The sequence below is a fragment of the Lampetra planeri genome, unplaced genomic scaffold, assembly GCF_965212315.1.
Source record: "Lampetra planeri unplaced genomic scaffold, kcLamPlan1.2.h2 scaffold_1490, whole genome shotgun sequence".
Taxonomy (NCBI): Eukaryota; Metazoa; Chordata; class Hyperoartia; order Petromyzontiformes; family Petromyzontidae; genus Lampetra; species Lampetra planeri.
This window is the reverse complement of record NW_027614213.1, coordinates 11,375-24,220: the sequence shown is the minus strand read 5'-3', so window position 1 is coordinate 24,220 and position 12,846 is coordinate 11,375. Positions and strand designations below refer to the sequence as shown.

General features: G+C 47.2%; 1 protein-coding gene across 1 annotated transcript; it reads right to left on the bottom strand.

Annotated features, from left to right (window-relative positions):
• Nucleotides 1-2,452: 2,452 nt before the first annotated feature.
• Nucleotides 2,453-7,750, bottom strand: LOC144739435 (rho GTPase-activating protein 35-like). Its single transcript, XM_078622390.1, is given in 7 exon segments — nt 2,453-2,867; nt 2,950-3,055; nt 3,245-3,376; nt 3,496-3,573; nt 3,801-3,942; nt 4,041-7,204; nt 7,207-7,750. Coding segments are annotated over 7 exon segments (4,581 nt in total).
• Between the last annotated feature and the right edge of the window lie 5,096 nt (nt 7,751-12,846).

Sequence of the window (12,846 nt, the reverse complement as noted above, 5' to 3'; positions counted from 1 at the left end):
GTAGTTGGAGTCAGAGTAGAGGATACAGAGAACAGGGAAAGATGGAAATCGATTCGATGATTCGCTGTGGCAACCCCTGAAGAGGGACAAAGCCGAAAGGAGAAGAAGAAGAATCTTGCTCTGACTAATCCCATCTTCTTTCCTTCTTTTTCACGAGGCTATTTCAGTCATTTGTATTCCTTTTCCTCCAATCATTTCCCAGCTGTTGTTATACCCCAGTGTGATGCCATGACATGATTTTTGCTGTTTGTTTGTTTTTTTATTCAATCTTCCCTTTGTCTCTCTGTTCTCTATAAATGATTATATTATTGTCAGGGTGTATTAGGAACATGCTTTACCTCAAGTTGAACATCACTGGTTGGTGATTCAGTGAAACACACACACACACACACACAGATAAACACCACAGGATGGTGGAGGACAATTTTACAAGATTTAATTTATTAACTATCATACAGTACACATAGGCCTTCATCTTCCAACACTACTGTCAGTCAGACCAATCCCATGGTTTTCTCTTGGTGCACAGTACATAAATGTTTCAGCTAGTTCTCTTAAATATGGGTTTTTGTTCTCCGACTAATGTCATGTTTTCAAAACGGGGGGGGAGGCTTTCATCCCTTGCCCATGGTATGTTTTTAAATCATGCACTAAGTGGCCTTTCAACCATTCACAAAAAAAAATTTGTAAAACTGGAGTTTCAACCCTTGAAATACACACTAGAAATGTTTTCTACCACTGACTAACGGGTGGCCTTCTCCAACAAACAAACAGCCATCGTAAGTAGCACGCTCTCACTTGGCAGATGTGCCAAGGTTGTGTTAAGTGATGCAGTAGGATTATTTACGTCGGTGACCGTGTCACGGAGGACGGTTGGTTCTGTGCCAGTCTCAGATCCACGGGAGCGTTCCGTTAATCCTGACCAGCACTTTCGAGGGCAGACCTCCAACAGCAACAGTTCCTTTAGTACCAGTAATAATGTTCTCAAATACAAACACGACCAGTAAAAGGCTCCAGTCATGAGACACGGCACGTTTTGTCTGGTGATCCAGTTTACTTGTCCCAGTTGAAAAAGTAGCATTTCCTCTCCTATGTTTTAGGATTTTTTTTATATATATATATATATAAAAACAAAACAAAACAGGTCTTCATTTACATACTTTTTAATGAACGGGTGGAGTGGACAATGTGCCGGCACAAAACTACTTCACTAGAGTAGGTTAACAGCTGGAGGCGCTGATCCACAAACCATTTCTACTGGCCACTGTGCTGGTAAAGCAGGACTGACGGTAACAGTGCGAAGAGGAAAAAACATTTTCCGAGTCAAGGGTTGTTAATATTAGATGAATACTAAGAGCTTGAATTGATATACTCCCACAGCAGCACGTCCAGCATCACGTTTCAAACATGTGGACACCAGTTTGCAATGTAGCGGTATGTTCTAGCACGACTAGCTCACACATTCAAACATGGCAACGTCTCTTCTTCACTTGACTGATGGTAGGCGACGTCCTCACTGATTTGACAGTGGTCTAATGACACTTCCTGCACCCAGTCGGATCGACCAACAGCTAGAAAGGGGACAATCTCTAAAACCAACCCTATATTTCACATGGCTGGAGGAGGGAGGATACAAATCAGATTTCCCATCAGCCTGAAAAAAAAGGGGGACATCTGGATGAAGAACAAGTTTTTACAAAAGCGTCTTGTTTCACAAGTCTGCACTGCTGCCACACGCTACCCAAAGCAACCGTATGGACAATGAATGGTGGCATTTCTTCAGATGTAACACTACACTATCAAAAAGTGCTTCAGATAAGTACGTGGATACAAAACAGCAACAACAAAAAAGAGTTCCATGTAAACAAAGTCTGATCTGCTCTGTCGAGGCAAAAGGGTATGGCTGAGCTGTGAAATTCAAAACACACGAGCAAACAAAACTACACAAAAAAAACTTCAGTGATCATTAAAGTGCATCCCCTGGATGTGCCCCCGCCCCCCCCTTCCCTCCCTCCCACCCCCTCAAGTAGAGCTGAGAGACACCCCCCCCGAGAGGCGTCTGCTACTACGGAATGAACTCCGGCCCGACGACCTACAGACCAACAGTCCTGCAAATCCAGTGGTAATACTTTGATGAGAGGAAACGATGTACACAGATAAAAACACGGTGGCCACAAATGTCTTCCAGCTTGGCAGAGACGTGTCTGTATGTGATGATGGTGTGGAACAGTTGTTAGCTAATTCAAGGCGATGAGGGTCTCACAGAGCCGAGGAGGAGGAGCCACTGATGAGACACCAGTACGGATACAAACGGCAGTTTGGGGGGAATTTCTGAGACACTTCCTGTCTTCATGGGAAGTGTCTGTGATCATGGATGTGGTGTGTGTGTGTGTGTGTGTGTGTTGGTAATAAGGTCCAGCATCATCATGGGCACACATGGTTTCATTGTCTCTCACAGTGTCTCTTGTTCAGCCGCGGAATGGTGGGAGTGGGAGTGCTGGTGGAGGGGGGGGAGCAGGGACTGCAGGGGAGACTGGGGGGTGGTGGGCGGTGACTGCTGCAGGGGGCTGAAATGTGTGGCGGTGTAAGGAGGAGACGAGCGGTAACAGGAGTAGGCAGAGCTGCCGCTGCCAAGCGTGGTGGTGGGTGAGGCGGGGAGGCCTGCGAGGCCCGTGGGTGAGTCGAGGAGGGGCTGGTTGTAGAAGAAGAACGCACACTGGTGGATGAAGCTCTCGATGATTGTCTGGTAGGTGCGCGTGGCGGTCAGGGCGTCCATGGTGGAGAAATCTGGTCTCATGAGGGTCGGCCAGAAACAGATGGACAGATTTTCGCTGGTCATCAAGTTGAGCCTGCTGAGCTGGCTCACTCTGTGGAAAACACACCTTTATTCACTGTGGCATGTCGAAGAATAAAACCATCGAAAGAGAGAGAAAGAAAGTGACAGCATACTTGTGCAAGTGGCTCACTACATATTTGAAGACGTCATAATTCTCCCTGGGGAACTTCCTCAGAACATCCTTCATGGTGTACAGCCTTTGTTCTCGGTCACTGATTTCTGCACACACAGCGACAAAATACGATGAATAACCTCATCGTGGTACCTTCAACGACGTGAGAGTCTGTGCACCAGCTTTCATTTTATTACTTTTGTCCTTGCAGTGCAAAGCAAATCTTAGAGAAGCTGCCCAACCCATCTCCCTTCTTAAGAAATCAAGACCCTCCCAGCCCAGCGGTGTTTGCTTACTGAAAGCATCCAGTAGGTCCACCTGCAGAGCACAAGGCACCAAGGGCTCTGGCAGCTCAGAGAAGAAGCTTTTCAGTGCTCCAGCCACAGTGTTTATGGAGAAGTCTTTCTCCACCAGGTCTAAGCCATGGTCTGAAGAAGGAGAGCAAAAGCTGTTATCAGGACTGATTGAGACGCTTACGTTTGCTGGTTCTGATTGAGTTCTGATGAACACGTCAGAGTTGGTTCACAAAGGAACGGCGTCGACTCACCCTGTTCAAACTGCCGCTGCATGCTTTCCATCTCCGACTTGTTCCCACTTACACGGTACAAACCCTCTGTGTTTAGACCTGAAGGGAGAGAAGAGCAGCAGAGAAAAGGGCGATGCCCAAGTTATACACCCAGTTGCAGAGAGAACTTCACAGATACTGTCAGTTTGTACGATGATACATCAGTTTATTACGTACAATTTAATATGCCACTGTGGTCATGAACGCGCACCCACAGGCCTCGCATGGTTCACGTTTGCACACCCAACTGACCCCAGTAGCAGATAAAAGGGAAGAGCTGAACTCACCTGTGGTATCAATGAAGCGGACACACTTCTCGATAAATACTGGTATGGGTCGATCTGGGGACACCACGTTCACCAAGGGGACCCCGAAGTAATTGCTCTCCGGCGGCTTAGGGATCGCTGGTCGAGGCTTTGTTCTTGTTTTCTGAGAGCAGAGAGGCACGGAAGACTGGATTTAGTTTTGAGCTGCAAGACAATGTGCTACAATCGATATCCTTTCTTTGCTGGTGTAATAATACAAACCTTGGCTGTTCTTCGCAGGCTCTTCAGAATGTTCCTCTTTTTTGGGTCTTCGCTCTCTTCATTCACTAGACTTTCACCCTTCAAGGTCCCAAAGTCATCCTCCTTGGACTTTGGAAGTGCTCCCATCTCATCATCACTGCCTATGAAGCTTGTTCGAAAGCTGCTGAACTTGCCAAGCCGCTTGGAGCGGTCACGGTAAAGACGAGGCTTCACGCCCGCTGCTGAGAACTTCCTCCTTCGCTCCAGAGAGCTGCTGTCTGCTTCGCTGTCAGAGCCATTCCCATTGGAGTGCATCCTGTTTGAGTTGCGGATGGTGATGATTTTACCTTGTGTGCTATCATGCGGCACTGAGTAGATAATCTCTTCGTTGCTGGGGCGGGGCTTTAAAACTGCGTCGATGGGCTCCGCATAGTCGGAGGGATCGTAGCCCACATCCCCACCAGGAACCCAGGTGACAGCAGAGGGTAAGGAGCGACGGTGACCCAGCGTGTCCATGTATGGGTTTCGGCTCACCTTACGAAAGTCGAACGTGACACCGGGTTTAACTCGTACTTGGGAGGGCACTTTATTGTTGAGTTTGTTCTCAAAGTCTCTGATGTCAGAGATGACAGATATGTCATTGGACTCCAACTCAGTAAGATTAAAGCCCCCACTGTGAGAAGTCAGCGTGCCATCATAGTATGGTGGTGACGGCTCGACATCATCCTCCGAGTCCAGGAACAGAGTGACAGGACTCGGAGAACTGCAGCGCGGGGAGTACACATTTTCAGTGGTGCATGCTTCAGCAACGTTATCGTACATGTGTGTGGCTTCCACGATGTTGCGTTTCTCTACCACCTCCATCAGAAAAGGATGGAACATTTCTATCCTGTGTAGGCCTCCCACCACCCCACCAGACCCACAAACCACACTGTTGAAACGACCCTCAATCTCATGGGCTAGCTCCTCTCCCTGGATCTGCTGTTCGCGGGCATAGTCACTGTCAGTGAGCTCTGCCTGGCTATCCCCCACCGCCAACAGCTGGACTGGGATGATGTCCTGAACCTCACACAAGAATGCACACAGAGTCTCCAGGGAAGCTTTTCGGGAGACCGAATACACAGCAATGTAGCCGTGCACTAGCCTGCTCTTCCGTAAAGTGAAGGATGCATGGTATGAGAGCAGAGAGAGCTCTATAGCCAGCTTGTGTCCAGAAATCGTCTGCTCTAGCAATACAGAGGTGCCACTATTAGACATGGGCCGGCAGTGCTGGTGCATTAGGAAAGGAGATAAGAGCTGCTCGATGTCATAGGAGTCGCCACACATTAAGCACATAACAATGCGAAGATCCGCCTCTGGGGCCGGCTGATGAGGAGAGTCTCGGACACCCGGAGCCTCGGGGAGAAGTGGTGGGGAGCTACTACTGAAGGATGTGCTCCTCCTGATATCAAGAAGGCCCCTCAGCACCTGGTTGATTTGAGTCTCATTCACATTATGACCGTAGCCCACTCCAGGGGAGGCCGGGTCCAAGAAGCTACACTGCAGCCTCCTTGCGACCTGCTGTCCTTGTGTTATCAGGTTTAAAGCGGTCTCTCCACCAATATCCACGTATGACCCTACTCCTCTTTTAGTGACTAGATGCAGAGATGTTGGCAGCTGTGCGAGCTGGCTATCCCTTCTACCGAGGGTTGATTCCCTGAGTCGCTCAAGGCTTTCAACCACATAGGAGAGGGATTCTTTTGAATTATACAAACACAGACATCCATGGGGGGTGAAAGTCGGGGTGTGGAAAGAATTGACGGGAAGACGCACATTTCCTTCAATTGGCCGGAGTGTCAGTTCATACATCTTTCCATCTAACACGTACCAGTCGTCGTTTGTGCACAGAGTCCTAATCTCATTTGCAAATTCTCTGGCCAGTCCATCCTTCCCCAGTATTACGAGGTTAATTCTGTCAGCCTTTGTGTCCCCAAAATGCGCCTTCAAATCAAAAAAGGGGTAACACGTGGGAAAACGAGACGCTAGAAGCTGCTCGATTTTCGAGTCTCCACAGTGAGGACTGCTGGGGCAGGTCTCCTTTGTAGGGTGATAGACAAAATGTATATGTTTCAAAACCAGAGCATCTCTTTCAGCCGGTAGCTTCTGTAACGCCTTGAACCGCTGTTCCTCCCCTAGAACTTCTTGAATTGCCCCCATCTTTTCCTTGCTTGGCTTGGCATCTACCTCAAGCTCATAAAAAAGCTCAGAGTACTCCAGCAGGAGTTCCTGGAAGTCTTCTTTTGCACGGTCAATGATCTCCTTCTGATGGCGGTTGTACAGCTCCAAGTACTCTGACTCATCCAGCCACTGGTAGAACTCCTCATTCATGATAAAGCTGCGGGCCTCTTCCCATGGTCTGCCAGGTGTGACGAAGGGAGAAGACGACAACTTATGTTTAAACTCGAGCCTCATTTCGGCACGCCTGCACTCATTACGCAAATGCTCCAAGTGGGTGTTAAATATTTCCTCAGCTTCGGCAGTCTCCAGTAGATCTGATGGAATTCGCTCATCTTCCATGTTGTCAATGTGAGATGTGTCTTCCCATGGTGAGTCCTCCAGAACAACAAACCAGTGGGAAAAGTGCTGCTTAGACTCCAGAACCTTCTGTACCCCAGACCAACTCAACTGATCTATTTCGTCAAGGTCAGGCACCAAAGAACTAAGTGCTAAAGGAAGAGTGCTCAGGTATATTTTGCGACGCCTCTCGATGTGTTCCTGCTTCAGACGGTAGACATGCTGTTGGAAAAGCTTCTTGCATTTAGCAGTACCCTCTAAGAAGACGTATTCTTTGTACTCCTGTGAGGTGTTCATGCGTCGACTGGTGTTTAACCAGGTTTCGTTATGATTCTTCACTATCCGGTTGATCAACCATTCATAGCGATCCTTGGCAGAAGCTATTTGCTGACTCTGGAGCTTTAGGGCTTCAAAATATGGAATAATCTTGGGCTTTCCTCTGCTTTTATCGATAAGTTGGACCAACGTGAGGAAGGCGAGGTCAACGTTTATATTTGAACGCGCAGATGTCTCAACTACTGGCAGACTCTTTTTGGTGATAGCAAAGGTATGTGAATCTTTGATATAGCGTTCAACTCCTTCATCACACTTGGTCAGGACCAGCACAATGGGCTTCTTGGTCTTGCTTAAAGATTTGTGACGAATTTCAGCTGATCATCAAAATTTCGGTTCATGCCCCGACTGACGTCCACACAAAGCAGGAAGCCATCAACCTGCAGCTTCCCCTCTGGCATTTGTTTTTGTTCAAAGTCCTGCTCTAGGCCCAGCTGATCTGTACAAAAGTACATGAGCTTCTCTGCTGATGCCAGTTTGGTTGCTGCTGCCCTTTTGATGTAGGGCTGCATAGCAGTGCTACGATGTGGCTGAAAAGTCTGGTCATCAATGAACTCCGTCTGTTCCACAACATGCATCCTGCACTCTGGCCCCTCCTCCAGAACGCGTGAAACCTCCCCCCAAAACAGGAAGTGATCATTATTAACCACTCGACCCCCAAAGTCACTGGTGCTCAACACTGATGTGTGGTCCAGGTAGAAGTCATCAGCACTAGACCGAACAAATCTGTTACACAAGCAGGACTTTCCAACCCCACATTGCCCTTTGTCTTTCTCGGTTCCAGACAAACCCACCACAATGAGGTTGTAAATGGGCGATCGTACATCTTGCTTTTTTGCCATCATACTCTACTGACGCTCATCCTGCCATAAACCGGCACTAAACAATGTTTCACGTTTTTAATGTTTGTCCATAAAGTTGTGGATCCACACAGGGGACCTAATTTCAGTCTCTTTAGATGGGCTGCAATTGTATAAAACAGCAGTACAATAAGAGCAGGGTCTTTCATTCATTCCTCACTGACGGCAGATCCTGTAAAAAGAGAAAGAGAGAAATCAGAAAGTATAATATGCATTCATACTGGGCAATCATCCAAAATACCTTTTTGACTCACTAGGGGAGAGTTTGGCAACTATGAACCAATTGATTGTAAGAATATTAAATCCTAGACCACATTAGGTGACTACAATAACATGAAACCAGTTGTAAAACATGGAAACCTGCTAGTTTTTTCAACTTAGCCTTTTCATGCGCTTATCCCCAACAAATGAGTGACATTTGTAAAGTATCACAGTAGTGTGGTATGGCAATGTACTAGCACGGCATTAGTAATGCAGGTGTATTCCCCACAGGAGTGCCAAATGAACTGAGGACAAAGTGAACATACACCCATCAGCTGAGGTGAGGGTGACGAAGTAATGACAAAATATCAAACCATCACTGGAGAACCAGTATCCTCCACAATCTACACCCTAAAACATACAACCAACCTCGGGTTATAAGTGAACGCCCTGAGAAACATGTCCTGCAGTGTCTGATCACAGCATCAATTCCATTCTAATGGCCCCGATAACATTATGAGATCATGGATCTGAAGGTGGGGAACGTAATCATGCTGCAACATTAGAAACTTTCAGCAGGGTAAGAGGCAACCATGGTCAGCTGAAGTAGGCCGAACACATCCATATCATCACACAAGTTCTCTGCAAGGAGACACCAGGGTCTCAGCCTCCTTCGGAGCTGCTCTCCCCAGTCTGACCCCATGTAGCACTCGGCTAACGGACACGCAGGCTGTTTTCGCGGAGGATTAGCGGTGGTTGTTGGGTCAGAGCGGGGCTGACGGCGCCGGGCCTGCTGCCGCCGCTGCTGCCTCTTGTCCACATCATGACAATGCAGAGTCAGGAAACCAGAAACCCTGGGAATCCGACGATGTGTTGAGTGGAGTCTGTTGACCCAGCTGTGTAGGGCGTAGCAGTGTGCGCCGGCAGAGGCAGCTCCTTGGGAGTAGCAGCATGGACGGCGGCTCACATACCAGCGCAGTGCTCCTTTCTCCTGCTGCATCTGTCAGGCCGGCGCCGCCGCGGCCCCCGCCGCCTGATGTGCACCAATCCAGCCGCACTGACGCTCGACCCGACCCGCAGTTCATTCCGATATTACTGCAGCATGTAACTCTAGCTGTGTTTTTGTTGTTGTTGTTTTTTGAAGTATGATTTAAGAATCTCTCTTACCCGTGTCAGACGTCTCTTCCTGTAGCATCACCGGGTTCGTCTATCTTAAACATCCACAATAACGGGAAAAAAGCGATCCGATTTCTGGCGGGGGGGGGGGGGGGCTCCTTCTTCCTCGGAGGAAATCCACGGAAATCTGATCAGTCGTTCTCTGCTCGGTTCACCACGTTGTTTTTTCTCAATAATTATTCTGTCCATTGTTGTGGCCACAATGACGCTGGGTCGGCGCGCACGCACACCCACACACCGGGCACCTTTCCTGCTATCGCCGCGGTGTTCCGTCTCAAATGTGGCTTCCACTGCAGCAAAAAAGTGCCCACGGCCCGGTCGGTCTGTCTGCGAGCACAACGCGTGTGTCAAAGTGCTATTTCAGCCTGCTTTGGGTAATGGCGGCGGTGACGGCCCTCCTCCTCCTCCCCGGACCAACGCTGGTTCTCTCTTCTTTTCTTCGGGAAAAGGGAGCTGGTGGAGGCGGCGGGCGGCGGACACACACTCACCCCAGCGGCGCCCCGCACACAACTGCAGCAGGTCGTCAGCCCCCCCCCCCCCCCCCCTCCACTGCATCTGCGGGGCTCGTTACTTGACAGTAATGGATTTCTGCGATTGCAAACAATTTTCTTGTAATTTACGGGGGGGGGGGGGGGGTCTTTGCTCAGGTGTTTGTTTCTCAACAACGTTACATGGGATATGTAGATACCCGCGATATTTTAAGACAACGTCAATATGATTATTAACATTGAGACTATGTCATCCTTCACACAGACTTGTAACTCAGACTCAACAGGGGAAAAGGCACCTATGTTGTTTTATACGTTTATACCAGGCTACACCAGCATTCAACATCTTGTATGGTAAAATAACTGACAGCAAGAAATGGTCCTGGAGGTGAAACAACATGATTTCTGTTCGGTTGTCCACTGAAGTGGTCCAAAGTTCTTTGGCATCGAGTCTAAAACTCAGTGAGATGTCATTTCTATTTTAAAAAATGCATTACCATCAGTTAAAGGAACTGAGACTGACTATTTCCAGCAGGCTATCAATAGTGCATGGTAATGCTTCATGTGCTATTGATCCCCTGTGCAGCTGTTCTTGATCTTATCTTGATGTAATCTTATGTTAAAGCCCTGGAGCTTCACAGGGAAATATAACTTAATACCATAATCTGTATAAATGCAATGATGTAGTAAATATCTGATGTATGTGAACTGCTTCTGTAAGCCATTGACATACATATGTCTATGCTAACAACATATCAGCATTATATCTGATTACTGCCGGGTTTGGCGCCTCCCAGTGAATATACACGATATGATGCTGTCACAGAAGGCGGACATACTTTCTCCTCCAGGTATCTGGTTCTGGCTGGCTCATCTGTTCCAAAGACACAATGGATTCTTTGGTCAGACAGGTCCTCCATCCAGTGGAAACTGTGTCCAGATGCATAGGAAAGACTGGATGTGGATGGTTTCAGTGACCCGATGAGCTGAGACCAGGAGGGTGTTTGTTCAGAGGTATGAGAGAGAAACAGAGAGAGACAGAGAGAGAGAGTACTGAATATTCTTACATGCCAATTTATTCAATGCACATAGTTAGAAAATGCCGAATTAGAGAACTAATCATTCTGTTACTGCATGTCATCTCGTGAATTTCTTTTATTATGCATTTAACAACTGTCACGTAGAAAGGCCCATTATCTGCAGTTGTATTTGCTGGGCCAGTTCCTTACAGTCTCAACATGCAGTTCTTTTATATATGTATGTATTTCTTGGGCCAAAAACATCTGGCTGGTCAGTGAAAATCAGACAGAAAGTTGTATGGTGAAATAAAATGGAGGATAATAGAGCTGAAACTTACCATAAAATGGAAACTGAATCCGTACTGTCATGGTTACTACTGGAAGCTTTCAGTGTTACGTACTTATTTACCCCAGTGTATATGGATGTATGGAGACAATAATGGTAATAATGGGTACAAAACTCTCCCCAGGGTCCATAAATCCAAAAACCAGCATGTTCATGAGGATATTGAATCAGCAGAGGCACAGAAATACAAAGATGGACTGGGAGTTGAGCCATGTTGGCTTGCATATGCTAGAATATAGGAAGTTGAATGTCATTAGTTTCACAGTTATCTTCATTTAATATGAAAAGTCAGTTGACTATCAGTCATTCAACACCTCTGACCGCTGCCCCTGGGCCCTGACACAAAAACATCAGCCATCGGTCTGCTCAGTGTAACAGTTCAACCACTAGGCGGCGCCCCGAGTCTTTTATATTTTCACAAAACCAAGTAGAGTTCGTCTCATGAGGTCATGCCTGTTTTTGTGTCAATGACAGAGCCGAGGAAGGAATGACTCTGTGTGGGGAAAGAACATTCCTGAGCAGAGAAATCTTCCCCATCCTCATCCTGCCTGTGAACGTCAAATCACCAGATGCCCACCAGGGATTTTAAACTTACCCTGACCCATTTATCAAGTTCCCTCCCTGGTGTAGCAGACATATGGGGGGGTTGATGATGAGGCAAGTGTGGACCGGCTGAGGGAGCCAGCAGGTGGGTGCTGGGGGAGCTCAGATGACAACAGGCAGCTTATCAACCAACAGCACAATGTATGGATAGAGAGGAGTTTAGAGAGCATCCACACAGCCAAGAGTGTGTGTGTGTGTGTGTGTTATCGACAAACCCCCCAAATCCAAATCAGTCATCATTTGTTGGATTTAATTGGAAAGTATTGTTGACCCAGTTAGTTTTTCCACTGATTTAATTTGTTGATAATACGCCATGTCATGTTTACAGTCAGTTTAAGTAATAATCAGACACTGAAGTCGGATAGAGGGTAGTGTCTCCAAAGTCTGCACATACATCTCTTGTTTTAAAACAGTTGAATCTCCATTGTGTTCGCTGGCAGGTAGAACTCAGAGGACCAGTTCAGATTTTTTCCAAGAAATGGTCATCAGGGAAGATGTTGAACATGAGCGAAAAAGCGGGAAAGGAAGGAAACCCTTCTTACAGGAACTGCTACACAAAGATAGGAAAGGCCGCTGGAAAATATGATGCAACATGCTCAGGTGCTGAAGATGGACTGTAGTGGAAATTGTTTTGACGATCCAGACGTTGTTAGACATGTGTAGATTAAAAAAAAAAACACCAATTTTTCACGTTCCTTAGTATTTTTCACATGTGGTTACATGTATCTCAGATGCCTTCGAGTCAAACCGCTGCTGCCAGTGGTCTCTGCTGTGCATTCTGTCTGAGCTCCCTGAAAACATTCCAGTGGTGCATTTTCAGATACATTGAGTGTGTTTGAACACTGGTTCTGCTGGGAGGTTGCCGAAAAACAAATCTTTGATCCTGGGTGAGAGTCCAGAATAAGAACAAGCCTTATATGAAGCCCAGATGAGTGAAGCTGAAGCCTGAACACGAAGTGGAGCTCACAAGCGAACACCTGGTGACCAGACTGAAAACACTCTGGAGTTTCTGTGTGCTCAGACGATCCGTGTTTCCTCACCACACACACTTTCATCCCTGTTCTCTCCATAGGAATTTGAACCTGAAGTGGCCACACAGCCTCTTGTTGAGAACATTTCCTTAAAAAGCTGTTTGTGTTTGATAGGGGAAACACAACAATACCTCGCTCTCATCAGCAGTCCCATTGTAAGAGTTGCTTTGGAGTTTTACACCTCCATTCAATGTAGAGAAGACAAATGGATCATGTG